This window comes from Euprymna scolopes, chromosome 2 (assembly GCF_053919585.1).
Source record: "Euprymna scolopes isolate OS-2025 chromosome 2, ASM5391958v1, whole genome shotgun sequence".
NCBI lineage: Eukaryota > Metazoa > Mollusca > Cephalopoda > Sepiida > Sepiolidae > Euprymna > Euprymna scolopes.
Genome location: NC_136483.1, coordinates 62486804 through 62506554, shown reverse-complemented (window position 1 = coordinate 62506554; position 19751 = coordinate 62486804). Strand labels below are relative to the sequence as shown.

The 19751-nt window shown below is 31.9% G+C and overlaps 1 protein-coding gene across 7 annotated transcripts in view; it reads left to right on the top strand.

Annotated features, from left to right (window-relative positions):
• LOC145291555 (protein kinase C iota type-like) overlaps positions 1 to 18348 on the top strand; it is a 355461-nt gene extending 337113 nt beyond the window's left edge. For all 7 annotated transcript variants that reach the window (XM_080137652.1, XM_080137646.1, XM_080137627.1 and 4 more), the window contains 3 exons: positions 614 to 693; positions 7822 to 8027; positions 18232 to 18348. In XM_080137652.1, the coding sequence (XP_079993778.1) occupies positions 614 to 693; positions 7822 to 8027; positions 18232 to 18319 (374 nt within the window). In that variant the 3' untranslated portion in view covers positions 18320 to 18348. The remainder of the gene's footprint in view (positions 1 to 613; positions 694 to 7821; positions 8028 to 18231) is intronic.
• The last annotated feature ends 1403 nt before the right edge of the window (positions 18349 to 19751 follow it).

Sequence of the window (19751 nt, the reverse complement as noted above, 5' to 3'; positions counted from 1 at the left end):
AAGCATAACATAAATTAATACTTCTACCCAGTGATGGCTGATGAAATAAAAACAATCTATCGTCATGGATTAAATAAAGTTTGTTTCAAAATTCCATACAGCTTTCCAAATTTGACATGATGCACCTAAAGAGATCTGAACTTATATCGGCTGAAACGTTGTGAACATAACAGCCAAAATGAGAACAGTAGTTTGAATAATCCAAATGACACCCACATACACACACTTAACCGAAATTAGTGAGGAAAACTATTTTTTTTTATTTTGTGACTAGTTGCATCGTCTTAAAGCACTGAAAAGAACTTTGCGAATCTTAACGCTATGTATTATTCTAAACCTTTTTGTAGGTACATTTTAATTTTTTTTTCTTGCGTTTTTGAATCCATCTTATACACTCAAATCTGTGTAAGTATCATTTTAAAAAATTTTGTATGTGACTAAAAAAGGCATAACATTTCTTTTAATGGGTTGATTTTAACTGATTCTGACCTGAAGTGATCCCTTAATGCATGCTTTTGTTTGCCCCCCCCCGTCTGATTTCTAAACTTATTCAATATTTGCAAGGATCCATCTTTATCTTTCTGATGTCTGCAGCATTTTTTTCTATTTGCAGTGATTCTTGAGAAACCCATCCGTATTCCTCGATCAGTGTCTGTGAAAGCTGCTTCGGTCTTGAAAGGATTCCTCAATAAGGTGAGGATAGGTTTAGATTTCGTTTATCCTTATATATTATCTATTTATTTATATGTGTTACAGAAGATAAGAAAAACATCAGTACCGTCAGTTTCAAATCCAAACAATAGGAACCAATATCTGGTTGCCTATATTTTTTTCGCTTTTTTTTTTTTACAAAAGAATCTTAGGATAAGGGTTAAAGAGTGTACAGTAGTCAAAGAAACAATATCATAGTAATCTTTAGAAGCGGAAATTTGGTAAATTGGATTACTTAAGGGGAATGGCTTATCAAGAACTTGTTTACATTAAAATTGAAGACGACCATATTGTAATCAGCTGGAAAGCAAGCAAACAGAAGAGTTCCACAGGTGTGCAGTTCTAAGAAAGAAACTTTGTTCATGGAATCTATATTTAGGTTTAGGCACAGATAAAGAGTGGGGGAAATTATTGATAGTGTTTTCAGCTAGATGAGTGTTTCTCATGAATATTTGGTGAAGGGGGAACATAGATTGAAGCTCAGACGAGCACTTGCCATGAAAATAATGATAAAGCAAAGACAGGCTCGCAACGTTTCTTCTGTAAGAAAGGTTGCAGGGAAGAGAAAAGGGTATCCCCTACTAGGCTACGAAGTCTATTTTGAACTCTGTCAAGGCAGGGTAAGGTGCTTCTAACAGCTCTTGCCCAGATGTGGCAACAATACTCCATCCTTGGACATACCTGGCTCTTATATAGGTAGAGAATTGCATCAGCAGTTAGATATCTACTGTATCAATAGAAGGATCCCACCATTTTTCCAATGACCTTGGCAACGGATTTGATGTATGTGATCCATTTTAGATCAGGAGTAAAGGTTAAGCCCAGAAGCTTGTCAAAACATGGAGCCTCCCCAAGACGAGAGCCATTCATTTCAATGGATGCCAGATGGGGGTCAGAACATTGATGTTGTAAAGATAGGAGTTTGGTTTTAGATGCATTAAAAGTAACCAGCTGCTTTTTTCCCCATTGTACCACATGCTCAAGATCAGAGGAGAGAGAATCAGAGAGAACTTGGTCGTTTACGGCCTTTGATGTGCTGCCATAGATGGTAGTGTCATCAGCATAGATATCTATGAATGATCTTAGGATGTGATTTGGGAGATTATTGATGTAGATCAGGAAGATCACGAAGCTCTAGTCCATCACCTTACAGATGCTAAACTTCTGACTGACCAACAATATGGATTTAGGCAAGCCCGTTCCACAGCAGATATCCTATCTGTAATCTCAGAACATATATACCATTTATTGGACAAAGCAGGAAGGGTAGAGCGGTAGCTCTAGATATATCTTGAGGCTTTTGACAGGGTATGGCATAAAGGTCTTCTCAGGAAAATCAGATATCACTGGAAGAATACTTAACATAATTAAATCCTTCTTAGATAAGAGAAAAATCCAGGTTGTCCTCAACAGTCATACATCTAAACAATATGATATAAATGCAGGAGTGCCTCAAGGGTCTATCCTTGGACCTCTATTATTCCTAATATTCATAAATGACCTCCCTGACAAAATTGTCTGGGAGATGGTTATATATGCTGATGACACAACGCTCTAAAACAGGCACAAGGGTAAAACAAATGAACACATATCTAAGGAAATGGCAGATACACTAGAGGATGATCTCCAATTTGTAGTGGAATGGGGACATAAATGGATTGTCACATTCAATGCTGCCAAGACTAAGCTTGTTTCCTTCAATAATTACAAGAAACTTTCTCTACCACCAATAGCAATGGCCAATGACTCTTTATCTGAAAGTACATCTTTTAAACTCCTCGGTCTAACATTCATAGGAAACATGAGTTGGAACAATTGCATTGAGAGTATTGCCAGGACCGCTGCGAAGAAGGTAGGTTCTCTCTACCGTGCTAGAAAGCTACTAATGCCCAAAAGTATCATGTACCTCTGTAAGGCCACCATTTGCCCATGTATGGAGTATTGTTGTCATATCTGGGCTGGTATATCTGCTACTAGTCTCTCGCTCCTAGACAAGGTTCGAAAGAGAGTTGCCAATCTGATAGGTCCTGAATTGTCCTCTAAGCTTCAGCCTCTGTCCTATCGACGAAATGTTGCATCCCTCTGCCTGTTCTACAAGTACTTTAACGGTGAATGCTCTGACAAACTGCAAGCACTTGTACCCCCTCGACGTAAATACCCCTGACAAACCAGACAAGCAGCTAAATCCCATCGCTTCACAGTAGAGATCCCTAGATGTAAGAGAGCCTTCAACTCCATTAGTTTCTTCCCCAGAACCACTAGACTTTGGAATTCCCTTCCGGGTCCCCACTTCCCCAATTGTACTGACATGCAGAAGTTCAAGTGTAACATGAACCAACATCTTGCTGCCCAACTCCCTATATAGTAACCCTGATGCTTATGTCCCTGATAGTAGCCCCCTACATCAAAGTGGCAACATGCTTTGTTTGGGGTGAAAATGTAATTAAAGAGTTGGATGCAGGATGGACCTCTGAGGGGCTCCACCTATGAGCTTCTGATTTCTGGCCATCAACCACTACTCAACCTATCAGAGAGAAATGATTTAATAATTGAAAAGACATTTCCAGCTATGGTATAGCTGGAGATCTTGTGAAGTAGACCTTTATGACATGCCCTATCAAAGGCCTTTGATATGTCAGGAGCAATTGCCCTAGAAAGGAAGCCTCCGTTGAAAGATTTCTTGATCCTATGAGATATAACTGTTAGCACATCTGCTGTAGATCTAAAGAAACGGAAACCATATTGCATGTCACTAAGAAGGTTATTTTTACTGAGGTGGCTGACTACTTCTCTATTTACCACAGATTCCTGTAACTTACTTATGACACTCAGGAGACTTATTGGTCTGTACTGAGAGGGAGATGACCGATCACCTGAATTCTTAAATACAGGGCATACTGATGAGATTTTCCAGGTTGTTGGGAAACAATTGTCCTAAAGACAATGCTTAAACAGCTTTGTAAGTATGGGAGCTAGTTCTGGTTGAAGCTTTTTCAGCACTATAATTGGAATGCCGTCATGACCACTTGCTTTACTGGAATCAAGGTTTTTAATTAGCTTGGCAACATCACGCACAGATATTTGTCGCATAGTGTGTTTTTTGATACAGAAGGAAGTGCGGGGGGTTGGCAGCTTTGGTCGCATAGGGTAGAATTAGCTTCAAAGAGTTTGGCTTTGCCTGATGCTAATAAGATTACCTCGGATCCATTGATGATAGTTGGGATAGAGCACACGCTTCTGTTCAGGATCCTGTTTGCTATTTGCCAAAACTGGTGGGAACCAAGCCGCTCCTCAGCCACTTTGGACTTGACAGACTAAGCATACAACTCTCTCGCGTTCTTCATTACTCTTTTACAGTGGTTGCTGGCAGTCCTAAAAGCGGCTTTAGTCTCAGTACATGTGTTACATTGGAAGCAATGAAAAAAATGTTTCCGTGTGCAATGGCAGCAACACATTCTGGAGAGAACCATGGCTGGCTGTTAGGTTTTTGCTTGAATTTTTTTATCCAGCTTTTGTTATATCTGTTTCCCCAAGATGCTGTCTAAAACCCTGTGATATTATAGTTTTTGCAATCACTTATTTTTTCTTTTAATATTAGGTTTACACCGACAATTCTGTCAATATGAGTAGTTAAGTGAAACTTATTTCTGTATTTTTCTAATTGGTAAAATTAAGTTGCTTGTCTTCTGACTACTTTTTTTTTAATCTAAACTTCTGGTCCATCGAAAGTTAAAGGAGTGAATATTTTAATTTAAAAAAAAATTTTTTTTTCACTTTTAGAAAAAAGAAATTCTTGTACTTCCTGATTATTGCCCAATTTCTTGTGGTTTTATTATTAAAATGCATATGCTGATGAGTGAAACAAAAATAAAATAAAATACCATGAAAATGAGTAAAAATAAAAACGAATTTGAAATTAAAACACAAATCAATGATTTAGCCTAGATCAGAGAAAAAAATTACTGCAACATAATAAGTTATGAAATTTAATGTAATATTTAACTTAATAATAAATTTAATATTTTCATTTTAAATAATAATTATTAATTATAATCCATATCTATATTTTGTGTACTAAATTTTCTGCCCTCAGTTCATTTTTCTACTGTTTTGTGACTCCTGAAAATATCTCATATAGCCCCACCTTCAAAAAAAAAAAAAAAGGAGGAAGGCATATGATCCTCTGTTGAGAAACCTTAATATAGATGATTTGATTAAAATTTTAGAAAACATAACTATTTTTAGTTTAGTATGGGAAATTTAGGATATAACTTTAGTAAAACAAGGTTGAGAATCATTGATCTGGATTACAGAATAAAATTGTAAGTTTACGTGTCGTGTGACTAAACTTAAAACTTGTGTCAATATCGATTGAGTTTTTTTTTTTTTTGTTTGCTATTTTTTACTCCAAACAAGGCATATTGCCACTTGGATGTAAGCAGCTACTATTTGGGATTGTGTCTAACAGTGAACTGTAGGGAGTTGAGCAGCAAAAGATCTACTCACATTACATTTAAACTTCAGCATGTTAATACAGTCAGGAAACAGGGTGGAAATGTCAAAGTCTAGCAGTCTGAGGGAAGAAACTATTAGGTTTTCTGGTATATACGAACCTCAACAGTGAAGGAGTGGGATTTTGCTGCTAAACAGGTTTGTTGAGTGTATGTATGTCAAGAGGACACAAGTTCTAGGAGTTCATCAGAACCCATTACATTAAAGTACTTGTAAAACAAGTACAGGAATGCAATATTGCAGTGATGGGACAGAAGTTGAACCTTGATTAATAATGCGGGACCTATTAGATTGGAGACTCTGTTTTGGACCCTGTCTAAGAGGGGAGAGACTTGTGTTAGATGCACCAGCAATATTCCGTGCATGGGCGAATTGTGACCTTGTAAAGATATAGAATGCTCTCTGATGTGAGTAATTTTCTAGCATGGTAGAGGGTTCCTACCTTTGCAGCAACCTTGGCAATATCCTCAATGTATTTGTTATAATTTATGTTACCTATGAATATTAAGCCAAGGAGTTTGAAAGATGAGCTCTCAGGTAAAGTGTTATTTGTTATCCCAATTGGTGATTGAGAAGGTTTTTTTGTAGTTGTTAGAGAAAAGAAGCTTAGTCTTAGTAGCATTAAATGTTACCATTCATTTACAGCCTTATGTTGAGTATTCATCTTTTAGAGTAGTAGCAATTTTTTTTTTTTTTTATGATTGGTTAGACTCTTACTTTTATCCTTTTTTTCTGCATCTTGTGGCATAGGATTTAAAAATCTAAAGGTTTTCTCTGTTCTTTATTGATATGTGTTACTGCTTCTCTCTTTCTCTCTCGTTACTATGAGATATTTGTTTTAGAGTTGGAATCTATATTTTGCAGTAGTCAAATGAAAAAAGCCTACTCAGGCCACTTTTGAGCTATAGTTATTTGTTTCTTCGGAAGCTGAAATGAATTATATATTTTTATAAGATGCTGTTTGCTCCTCATTACAAGTGTTCAAATTTCAGCTGATTGTCCCAGCCTGTATAATTAATTCTCTGAAGAGAATTAATGCTGGAAACCTTGCCAGTTAATGACACTGAAAACAGACAAAAGGCCCATCAATCCAACTGGGTGTTAACTCTAATTGAAAGGGATATGCCTAACATTTTATAACTGGCAAGCCAGTTGCTGTAAAAAGAACATTCGAGAAACGCCCCCAACAAGAATACTTTTCTCGCAAAACAATCACATCACACTATTGAATCTTATGTCCCTCTGGAACTTTGTATCACTTTTTGATCATCTGCATCTTAATCTCTTAGTTGACTTGTTTAACTTGTTTTCTGTAGTTTTGGTCTCTGATATTAACTCAATAGAGTTTAAAAGATTTAAAAAGAAAAAACTGCATGTTGGTGACAATATTAATGAATTGTTGATTTATTTTATGTGTTTTCATGTGTTGCACCCATCCTGAATTGTCTGGTAGTCTTTTTTGTTTTAGTTTCAATTTTTTTTCACTCCACCACCCCCTCTGTATTCTCTCCCAATTCATTTCTTGTAAGAAAATGTAAGATAATTCAATCAAAGAATGTTTTATTAAAAAAAAAAAAAAATTTATTTCAATAAAATTAATCTAATATCTATTTCTTAGAAATAATTCTTATTTATTACTTTTTAAAATTAAATCTATTTATTACAGTACTCTTTGGTTATTGGATTTATCGAATGTACCAACATTGATGTTATTGTTTTTTTTTTTTTTGTTTGTTTGTTTGTTTTTTTTTTTTTTTGCTTTCCCTTTGCAAATCTCGGTTATGTTCTGCAAAATCCAAAATAAAGACAACAATTTTTGTCTAATCAAGCGAAACTAAACATCATGAATAAATATTTGAATATATAAAGAACTTAAAAAGCATAAAACCTTTTTTAAAAATTACTGGATTTGCCATTAAATAACCCGAAAAGGGTTGATGTGCTGTACAACAACCAAACCAAAACACAAATTTCTTATAAAACAGTAAGTAAAAATAAGACAAAAAAGGTGGCATACAATATTGCATAGAGAGAGAGTAAGTGATTTATGTGGCAAATGAAGGGAAGTAGAAATTCAGTACATACTGTCTGGTGTGAAAGCGAGAGAGGGTGAATATTTAAGAGACTGAAATGCTTTTTGGTGAATTTAATTTTCTGAATTATTTTCTTAACCCTTTCATGCACGATTTATTTTTTTTAACAGAAATTCTATATATCATATCTAACTTGTTCTTGAATTATGTGCTGCAAGTTGAGCCCAAAAGGCTCGTAATGGAGGCAAAACATTCTTTAATGTCCCAACTCTCACAAATACAAATATAATTTGTCGAATAAAAATTTATGATAATTTGTGACAAATTTCCTATTGTTTTGGAACAATAGTAGACATGAAAGGGTTGAATAAAGTTTTTTTAAATTGTTTTATTTGATTGCATTTTAAATTTTAATACATTTTCAATTAATAACAAATAAAATAAATCATTGTGAAATTATAAAAGTTATGTTTAACATAAGAAAAAAGCATGCACATCAAGTTGTTGTATGATTTTATTAATATAGTAAGCATCTTTTTTTCCAAAAATTATGTTTTGTTGACAGAATCCGAAAGAAAGATTAGGATGTGTTCCTGATTCTGGATTTGAAGACATCCGAGTTCATTCATTCTTTCGTCAAATTGATTGGGAAATGTTAGAGCACAAGCAGATCACCCCGCCTTATAAGCCAGAATTACAATCAGAGCGAGACTTGCGCCGTTTCGATGAGTTGTTCACTAATGAACCTGTGCAGCTGACTCCTGATGATACGTATGTAACATTTTTTATTGCAATATTTAGAATTCTAATGCTTTAGAGACAAGTTATTTAAATGCTAATTTTCAACCCATATTTCAATTTTTAGAATTATAATGCTTTAGAGACAAGTTATTTAAATGCTAATTTTCAACCCATATTTCAATTTTTAGAATTATAATGCTTTAGAGACAAGTTATTTAAATACTAATTTTCAACCCATATTGCAATTTTTAGAATTATAATGCTTTAGAGACAAGTTATTTAAATGCTAATTTTCAACCCATATTTCAATTTTTAGAATTATAATGCTTTAGAGACAAGTTATTTAAATGCTAATTTTCAACCCATATTTCAATTTTTAGAATTATAATGCTTTAGAGACAAGTTATTTAAATGCTAATTTTCAACCCATATTTCAATTTTTAGAATTATAATGCTTTAGAGACTAGTTATTTAAATGCTAATTTTTTATCCATATAAGAATTTATCTGGAAAATACAATTTTTTATGCAACATGTCACTTAGTTATAGTTTTTTATTCAATAAGAAAGAAAAAAAAAATTCTGTAATTTCCTTAAGAAAACTCCTATATAGATAGAAAATTAGTGTTAATGAAAAAATGTTTGTTTGTTAAAAACTGCATTTGATTTGCCTCCAACCTATAATAATTTTCAAATTTTAGTGCATTCTAATAGTGGAAATACTTTCACTCCTAATTTTGATTTTTGTTTTTGAACTGACCATCAGACTAAATTTCTCCTACAAAAAGACTCTACGCTTTTTATCTATATAATTATAAAACTCGAATGACCTTGTAACGGGTATTGTAATGCACATCCGGTTTACGACTTTCGGTTCCGTATGCATACATAATTGTTAATACTTTCTACTTTTTTTTTTTTTTTTTTTTTTTTTTTACATCTTTCATTTCCATATTACATTGAAGTTATTTTAACGCAATTTTCTTACAAATGAATCTACTTTAACCTATTGACAACCATAAGAGCATTTTACAATGGCGATTCACCCACCGCCTTCCTTTTTTTAATTTATTCTCCATTTTTAATACACCTTTCTTAAAAAACATTCATACATTTTCTTCTACACTACCAACATAAATAACCCCGAAAATGTTTTTTTTTTTAATTTGTGTCATAAATAATCAAAGCGACAATAAAACGTATTGTTTTACTGTGTATGTTTTCAGAGACCCAATTGTGTTTTTTTTTGTGTGTATGTTTAAATTATCCAAATAAACAATTGTTAATACTTTCTGTTTTTTTTTTTTTACATCGTTCATTTCCGCATTGTTTTAATTAGTTTTATTGACCTTATTATTAACATATAAATTAAATATTTGACCCAATGGGTCATGAATGTTTGTTTAAAACAAATGAAAAAAAGTTACATTTTATTTTCATTTTCTATTTAAAAAGCCATTCTTAACATGGGGAGAGTGTTTTTAACGATTCTATACTTTCAACTAACAATTTCATTTAAGAAAGATATATAAAAATTTGAATTTAATTTTAAGTATTATGGTATCTGTTCAGTGCACATTTACCTATAAGTTTGGCAAACCACTTATAATTCAATGGTTGTAAATTTTTTTTTTTTTTCAAAAATAAACAATTATAAACAGAACGACTCATAGAAATCTATCTATATTCTTTTTTCATTTTAATATACTTTCATAGAAATGTTTCTGTTATGTCACAAAAAACTATTTTCCTTACGTCACACGTATCACGCTTGTACATTAATTCCATAGCTAATATAACATACTGACCCAATGGGTCACAGATAGTCTAGTATATTATAAAAATATGATAAAACCAAGATTATGTATAAAAGAATATCCACTACATAGCAAGCCATTCAATCTGATCAAGGTAAATTAGAAAAAAAAACTGTCAAAGTTTAAATGAGTTATTGTAGTAGTACTATTTGCTCAGTGTAATAGGATTATTACCACACACTGTATAGTTTTACTTCTAAGATCCCCAAATCTTGTTGTAATAAATAACTCCTTCCCACCAAAAAAAAAATCATTAGAACCAATGTTATTTAGAAGTTTGAGAAAATATAACTTGTATAATAATTGTAATAAAAGAAACTCATTGCTACATAGGTTTTACTATTATAACCCTTTCAAATACAATTCATATGCATTTAACAAATCATAACTGCCCCCAACCTGAATTTAAAAATTTTTTTAGTTAACATTAACATTAATAAAAAATACTTGAAGCTACCTTTATTCAAACTAACAATAAATAACATTACATACAAAACTAGTAAAAATATTTTAAAATGTTGAGTGTAGATACATAAATTTTTAATTGGAAACTAACATCAGTTTGTTGACTTTAATGATTAAACATACAATGTTCTTAGTTTTTTCTGTTTTGATTTGTGTTTCTCCAGCTTTTTATTCATTGTTTTTGTCACCTGAAGATGATTGAACAAAGAATCGAAAGTGTTTGTGAGATATATGGAACATTTATTAATATTTTTGATTTGGAAACAAAAAGATTTAGAAAAAAGTGAAAAATGGTATAATTAAACAGAATTCTGTTGTTTAACAATGTTTGCATAAATGACAGAATGCTGCCTGAATACTAAAAACTCTAGTAGTATACTTTTTACAAATGTGTTTTATGCTACATTTAATGCAATTGCTCAATAGTTTTAGATCTTATAAGTAGCAATCACATAATGTTGCAGAATGGATTAATATTCTGCTTTATTTACAAAAATATAAGTATCATTTGGATTATTTATACAACTGTTCTCATCTTGGATGTTATTTTCAAAATTTTTCAGTTAATGTAACTTCGGACCTTGTCGAACACTGGAATCTTTTGTAAAGCTCAACAAATCTGTATAGAATTTTGAACCCTATATTTTATACTAGCAGGACCTGTATACTAGCATTAATCCCGGTAAAAGTATGACACAAAGCCAGAACATATTTGGTAAAGTCTCCTCCACTAACCCGAGCAAATTAAACTACGGTCAGCCTTGGAAAGTAGTGGACACTGCTGGCTGTGACCAAAATTAAATAATATGGCTTCCACTATCGAGCATTTTCTAGCAGAAGCAACTAGCGGAACACACTGATTGTCATTGTCAGCACTGGGGGTTACTGGCGATTAGTATTAGTTTGGGGCGATATTTGGTGGGCACTGGCTGCCTTTGTAACTGGCAGTCTCTGGTAGCTATGATCAATGTCGACCTCCATTAGGCTGCTCCAAAATGAAATTGTTTGTCTTCAATAGCGAACACTTGTGGTCATTGGCATTTTTAGGTGATTACTTGCATTTGATCATTGTCAGTCACTATTGATTATGACCAGTGTTGGGCCCTATTGGGCTGCTTTGAAATGAAATGGCCTGTCTTCAATATTTGCATACTGTCATCCAGTAATGAACACTGTTGATCACTGGCAGTTATGATGGTGATTTTCTGTTGGTTATTGTCACTTCTTGATAGGGGTCAGCACTGGTAGAAATTTGCAGGTAAATCGCTTGTCTTCAATGTTCAGGCACCATCATCCATGGTGAACATTGCTCTTTTAAGTTGACTAATGTCACCTCAGGGCACTGGTTGGCATTGATCGGTACTGATGGATCCTAGTGAGCTCTAGCAAAACCTTGTTGGGCACAAGCTGCCTTAACAACTATCGTTTAGTGGCCATAATTGTCACTCAAAATCAACTATGACCAATGTTGTATTTTGTTCCAAATCTCGGCAAAGCAAGAAGCACCCTATTGTATGCAAGTGGAAGTAACTCTGTTTAGTTAGAATAAGAATGTAAGGCTAAAATATTCGATTGTGACAATATGTGCATGGGTAAGTGTTTAGTTACCTGTTTTAAAATAAAGGATTTAAATTAAAAAAAAACAAAAAAACAAGTCAAATCATTGAAATTGTAGGTGAAAATACAGAGTAGTGTTAAATCACACAGTGTGTAAATAAGAGATGGGTGACTAATTTTGTATGTGTGTATTATTAAAGTATGGAATTGTATGTGAAAAATGAAGTAAAATTAAGTCTGAAAAGTTAGAATAACAATGTTTTCATATTATTTGGATTCATCGAACTACTGTTCTCATCTTGAATGTTATTTTTACAAAGTTTCGGTCGATGTAACCTCCGACCTTCTTCAAGTATATCTAGTCGAATTCGGGGGATGTTTCTGTCAAACTCGGGAATTTGGACAGAATTTTGAGTGGAACTCTTTATTTACTTTACGGAGGTAGCATGCTCTTGTTCCATCAGCCATGATTGGATAGAGGTCCTAAGTAATTTGCAAATGTATTTTTTGGTTGCCCACAGTTAGGATTGAACCTTCAACCTTCAGGAGAATATCACTTTTTATAATTGATTTTTTTAAGAATGTTTTGGTTAGATAAAAATATTCAGAAGCAACAATGCAGTTGTTTTCCATAGTGTCAGTTTTAAAAACGTAGATTCAATTAGGTTAAAGTCCTGTAAAAGCACTTCCCCTATTTTAATCTGCCTTGAAAAGGGATACTTTCACTAAATTGTATCCGGACTCTTCTGTTTAAATGTAAAGTGTTCTTAATTTTAGTTTAAGTTTGAGAAAAAGTTGATTTTGTTAGGTTTAAAGTATCCTCAATTGTGTGCTGTTGGATGACATCATTTTGATTAGTTTGTAAAAGGTGTTATCAACTATTCGAACTTGCCTTACTCTAATAAACGTATGTGAACAGATAATGAAAGTTCTTATTTCAAGCATTGTAAACGAAAGAGCTAATGTTAAATTTATCAGAATAAAAAGAAAACATGAATGGTGGTGTTGTAAAAAAAAAAAAAAAAAAAAAAGTCTAGAAAAGTTTCTGGTTACATTGAGGAGAGAGAGATGAGAAAATGTGTAAATATTGTGCTACCACGAGTGTTTGGAGTTGTATGTTAAATATGGGCTGTTTTGGAATGTAACTCTCGTTCTAGGAATTTTTATAAAAATTGATAACGAATGAAAGCAACTAATAATAAGTAGATAACCTACATCAAATATTGACGATATTGAATTAAGGAGTCATCTGCATTTGCAAAGCTATATTTTTTAGGTTTTTTTCTTTGATGAGAATAATAATTTTTATTTTATTATACACTAGCATTTCAGCCCGACATTGCCCGGGTGTTTGGAGTTGTATGTTGAGCAAAAAAAAAAAAAAAAAGTGGTAGTAGGAAGGCAGGCTCGAACCTGTACCGCAAAGGAGGAAAAGAACAGGAAAAAATCCTGACATCTTTGCTGTTACGGCCACCGCCAAACCGAAAGTGACATAGGTTTAAATTAAGGTTAGACAATCAAAAGGAGAGGATGACTTTTGAAAATATCGGTGAAAAAAGCGACCCCCCCCTCTAGAAAAGTGTCCAGTTGAGGGTGAAGATATTAATGTTTTTAGCCAATTATTCGATATTTGTCGTCTGAAGGGCCGAACTTCAAAACGATACTAATCTTGTACAAATCCGTTGCCTCTGTCGAAAGTTTTAGGCATACATACATACATACATACATTTATATATTGGTAACTCAAATTTTCGACCCAAACTGATTAAAAAGCTTGCCTTATCTCTGAATACCCTTTATGTCAAATTTCAAATGTTTAGACCAGAAATAGTCTGAGTAATTTGATAGACCAAAACGGTAAAATTTTTTAAAACTTTGACCCCTATTATGACCCCTTAACATTTATTGTTTTGGGGTTAAATCAAGTTATTAAGTTAGATCCATGTCCAAGGAACCGATATCTAAAATTTCAAGTGTTTATACCCAAAATTGGCGAAGGAGTTTGGTAGAGTTCTCAAAGGTCAAATCGTTGAACTTTGACCCCTTAATCGCCAAACTTCTGTCCGAAAACCGATTACAAAGATTTTCTCAAATCTCAGTATCTTGTATATCAAATTTGCGTCTGTAGACTGAAAATTGACAGAGTTATTGTATAGGGAAATGTACACAGACACTTTCACTTTTGTAGTTATATAGATAGAGATATGGGGGTTACTTGTTCTTGTTCAGTCAGTGATTGGGTAGAAGTTTTAAGCAAATTCATAATTGTATTGTATTCTTAGTATTACGCGTACTGAGAATTGAACCTTCAAAAGACTTTCAAATAGAACTGATTTGACTTAGCACTTTTATCCATTGTATCATGGATCCTTAAAGAAGGTCGAAGGTTACATTGGTTTGAAATGCTGTGAAAGTAACACCCAAGGTGAGAATAGTAGTCCAAATAATGTAAATAATACAGACTAGCGGACGTGTGGAAATTCTGTAGATGTCCAACGTAAATGGAGATGCCCTGATATTATTGTAGCTCTTTTGTTAAAACTTCAAAAATATTTATCTAAGCTAGCAGGGATGCCCGGCTTAGCCTGGTAAAATACGCTTAAATATGTTTGCATATATTAGTCAATTTGATTCTTATATATTATAAAGTTATAATTTCAAAAATAAAGAATATGACTTGGGTGCATCAGCTTGAATCGAAACTGAAACCAAAACTTATGAAGTATATATATATATATACATATATATATATATATATGTTGATTTCCTCTAGCTATAACCGAAACCAAAACTTATGAAGAATTCTTAGTAAAATTATTTATAAAAAAATAGATTACTTAAGTGTCATCAGCTATAATCGAAACAAAAGCTTAAAACTTAAAATAAATAATTTTACCAAGAATTCTTATAAAGAATTCTTGGTAAAATTATATTGAGTCAGTTCCGGAACTGGCTCAATATAACCCCCCTCTCTTACATATATATGTAGCAATACACATGAAAAACTTGAAATAGCTTAGAATATTTCAATCTTGATATCTATAGAAAGAGTTTGATTAGCTAAGGAAGAATCTTTTTAAATCTTTTAAATTCAATTAAAATATAGGAAGTTATGACTATTTTTTGTGCCTCACACATTTGGATATTTTTCCCTCTTTAAGACCATATGTGTTTTGTCACATTTTTTACACTACTTTTTCAGTAAAAATGTCATATCTTTGTTAAAACATAAGACTAAGCAATGAAATTTACCATATAAGTGTATTTTTGTGCTAGGAATGAGAATATGCTACTGAAAATCTCCAAAAATTAATGGTTTCAAAAAAATCTGCAGTAAATGCACATAAATATGCTGCAATTCCTTAAAAATGCCATGTATCCATTAAAAGAAAAGAAGTTAAGAACTCGAGGCTGAATTGTAATGCATTATATGTACAAATAACTGAAATGTTTAAAAATGAATATATTGCAATATTTCTTTGGTATTATTGTAGCCCCCACCCTCCACCCCACCTCTCCAAAATATGCGATTTTACCTTTGTAGGCAATTACGTGTGAATACCTTTAAAAAACTTTAATGAAAGATAAAGAACTATTATTTTAGAATTTAATGTAAAATGATTCTCCATTTTGAGCCATTCTAGCGTTTTAGGGTAGTTAACCAATTTTTTTCTATCGGAGATAAATCCTGTGCACCTTTTTTTTTTTTTTTTTTTTTAAACGATTATGTGTGGTTTTAAGAGGGTCTTTGTGCAATTATGAGAGGGTGGAGAGGTTGCCACTCTGACTTTGGGTTAATGATAGAGCTAAGGAAAATTATGTGTGAACACTCTGAAGACTTGATAGAAACAAAACAAAAACAATTTTAGAATTTAGAGTGGGGGTTAGTTTCACATAAATTTCATGTAAAATAATTCACCATTTCGAGACCATTCTAGCGTTTTAGAACAGTTGACTAATTTATTTTTTATGGGTGATAAATGGTGCACTTTTCTTTAAGGAAGGATTTTTTTTTAGACACTTATATGTAGCTTACCAAGGAACTTTGTTTGGTGAGGAGCGTTATTGTTAGGGTTAAAGAAGGTTTTAAGAGGAGGAGGAGGCTTGCCACTCGTACCTAGGATTAGAGGTAGGATTAAGGGTTTTTTTTTGTTTTTGTTTTTTTAAGGCGTTTGACCCCCATATTTACAGTTAGTGGGTCATAATTATTGGCTTTTGAAAATGTTATGCCTTAGATTTTGGACATCAAATTACTTTTAAATATGAAATTTATTTTTGTTTGTTTGTCATAATTCTTAAGGGGTGTGAAACTTAACAAGAATTACGACAAATAGACAAAAATAAATTTCATTTAAAACAAGTAACATCACTAACAGAAAATGTGACGTTTGAAAACTTAAGTATTTTTGCCCACTTATTTAAATATCAAAAAACTAAAGCTAACAAATCGTTTACAAATTTTGGATAAATTCGGTTTTTATTTTTAATTAATTTCTTGTCCGAGTGAGACATTATTTTGTTAAACTTTCCATTTTAAGACGTTTTTTTTATTTCTTTACCTAGACTTCAGGCCAAGATCACAGTGTAGTATTCTGATGGTACACTTCCTCCTTTTCTGTCCTCTGCTAGTGAAGGAGAAATCCTTAATGACTGAGACAATTTTTATGTTTGTTTCTATCCAGATTGACCCTTTTTGGGAAGGTGGATTTTCCCCGCATTAAAAACTGACCTTGTGTCTAACTGTCCTCATGAGGAGGCAAGTAAATAGGAACTTAACTAGAAACTGAGCACCTCCTAAAATATTGATTTTGTATTTTTATATATATATATATATATATATATATATATATATATATATATATATATATAATTGGGTAGATTAGTGATCCAATGAAAAAAATTGTAAAACCAAAAAGACAAAAAAAAATATATAGGGAGTCGGTTACTGCTCGCACACTGAAGCAAAAAAATCATATTTCAAATTTTCGTTTTGTTTTTTTTTTTTAAACAAAACACTGTTCAATTCACCGTTAAAAACTAATGTAATGGATAAAAGTGCACACGTTACATATTTGTTTTTCAAATATATTTTTAAAATTTGACTAAAAATAATGCCGGATTGCTTTAAAATTGTATATTCTGATAACCGAATAGCTCTAGTTAAACTAATTATGTTCTAGTATTATGAGCTCCAACTAAATATGTAAGAACATTTCTTTTTATATTCATATTTTCATTTTTTAAAATTTTTAATTCGTTCTGGAATAAAAAGACAAAACAAAAAAGAAAAGTTTGTTACAGTAAAGTAATTAATATCGGTGATAGTAGCTGCTGCTGTTTCGTTTTTAAATACTTTTTAAAAATAGAACGATTTTTTCCAGATATCATGATTTTAAATTGCTCGGTACCACAAGAGAAAGTCGGTTATGTTTTTATTTTTAACGGATAAATTTAATAAAAAGATTGATTTATTTAACAGTGGGTGTCCAAAGAAATTCTTTTTCAAAATTTTCCAAACTTACGTTGAAGTCTTTTTTTTTTTTTTTAACACAACAAAAAAATGAGCTGTCAAAAGAATTTCAGACAACTGAAAAGTAATATCTCTTCTGGTTAATTTCCAAATTTCATAATGAAACTCTTAAGAGAGACGTGGTACGACCGTTTACAAATCGGGGGGGGGGGGGGTCATTATAAAATCTTACCAAAAATGCTGTTTTATGATGTTAACATTTTTAGCACTTTATTTGCTTAAAACTCTTAAAATATTTAATGTATATTATTATTAATTTATCTGAAACTATATTCATTTTCGAACAAAATGGTGCTATTTTGAGGACTTAAGTTGCTTGGTTTTTAAAATATGACGATTTTAGCAGAACCCCCTTGAAATCCGTAATTATCCAAAGCGTTTTATCGTCTGTGTGTATTGCTAATATATGAAATAAAGCAATTTTCAGATCGTGATTTGCTTTAGCCATCTCCTGAATCGACTCCATTTACCCCCCCTTCTTAAAAATATATATGAAACAAAGTAATTTTCAGAATGAAAAATGCTTCAACCATTTCTGGGACTGACTCCATATACCCTCCTTCTTAAAAATATATAGGAAATAAAGTAATTTAAGATCGTAAACTGCTTCAGCCATTTCTGGGGCTGACTCCATATATCCATTTCTTAAAAATACATAAAATCTTTATGTAATACTCGACACAGAGTATACATCATGTTCCAAAAATCATGTAAATTGACCGATTGTATATACCACCACTTAAAAATATATATGAAATAAAATAATTTTTTTCATTGCTTCTAAAATTCTATCATTTCTATTTAACATCTTGAATTGGATTTTCTTGAATATCTTAACTGATAATTGTTTATGGTTTCTTCTGCAGGAGTATCATTGACAAGATTGACCAATCCGAGTTTGACGGGTTTGAGTATGTGAATCCGTTGCTTATGTCCATGGAAGATCCCGTCTGAGAAAGGAACTCTAACAGCAAGAAAAGAAAGGAAAGAAGCAGAAAACATTGCTAAAACTAACCGTCTCTTTGGTCATTATAAATATTTTAACCTGCATTCCACTCGATCACCATTGCTGCTGACCAGTGGTCAGCCTTTCTGCTCCGTGACAGTCTTTTTTGGCTGCCAATGTTACATTCCTCTTTGTGTTTTGTAGCAAGCGATTCACCATTGTTTATACTTATATCTCTTCCTGACTAACCCCTCCAGCTTTTTTTTTTTTTTTTTTTTTCCCCACCAAACCAAACGAGTCTGTATTCTACATATGCTCCCAAGCACCATCTTTAAAAAATATATATTAATGTCATTATTGAGCTTTGGTGGATTCTATTTAAATATCACTTTTTTTTTTTTGTTCTAATATTTTAATTTATTTTTTGGCTTTTGTCCAGAATTTATCTTATATTCAAAAAATTAAATAAATATGATTTACGTACCCGTAATGAAAATATCATATTCCAAAAATCATAAATTGATCAAGTAATTTTATCTTTTATAAAGAAAATCATTTTTAAGAGATTAATAAAAATTTGTAGGCATTACAACATAACGCAACAATTCATACTAGATTTATCTCCCTTTGTTTCTTGCCATTTCTTTTTCAAATTGGTGGGCGAGACAGTTATTTCTTTGATACTCATAAAACTGCTTGATCAATTTACGTGATTTTTGGAATATATTTTTGTTTTATCACATGTACTTACATCATACAATTTTTTTTTTTTTTAATGTAAAGAGAATTCTGGACAAGAACATTTATGTTCTTTTTTTTTTTATATTTTCTCCTCTATACTTTTTGTTGAATACTTTTAAAAATGTCTTATTTAATACATTTTATTTTTAAAATATTGTTTTAAAAAAATCTTTTTTTACTGTTCTCCATTTATTTTGATTTATTTTAGTTCACCTTTTGACTTTATTAATTTTTTAAATATTTTTTCATTAATCGTCCTTTTTTTTTTTCTTTCCAATCAATTTAATTAATTTTTTCTTAACATTCACTGTAATTCTTGCTCCATCCAAAAAACTGATTCCCATTGTATATTTTTTTCTATTTAACTTCATTGATTTAATAATTTGTTATAATTGTGGTTATCAGTCAGTTCTGCTATTTGTGTTTGGTTTGTTCAAAAGAGAGCGGTTCTGCCAATAAGGCTGTGTGTGTGTTCATATTTTAATAGCTCATTCTTCTAACAGAACTGCCTCAAAGCAACTTGCTTTCAAACGTCTTTGTTATTTTAAACCTTTTAGTTCATCTAATCAAGAAAGACTTGAAGAAACACAAAGCCTGGACATTTATTCGTCCAACTTTGTTTTTTTTTTTTGTTTTTTTTTTTCTACTTTGGTTACAGTTGTGATAATTAAATATTAAAACAACTTTATCCAATTACTC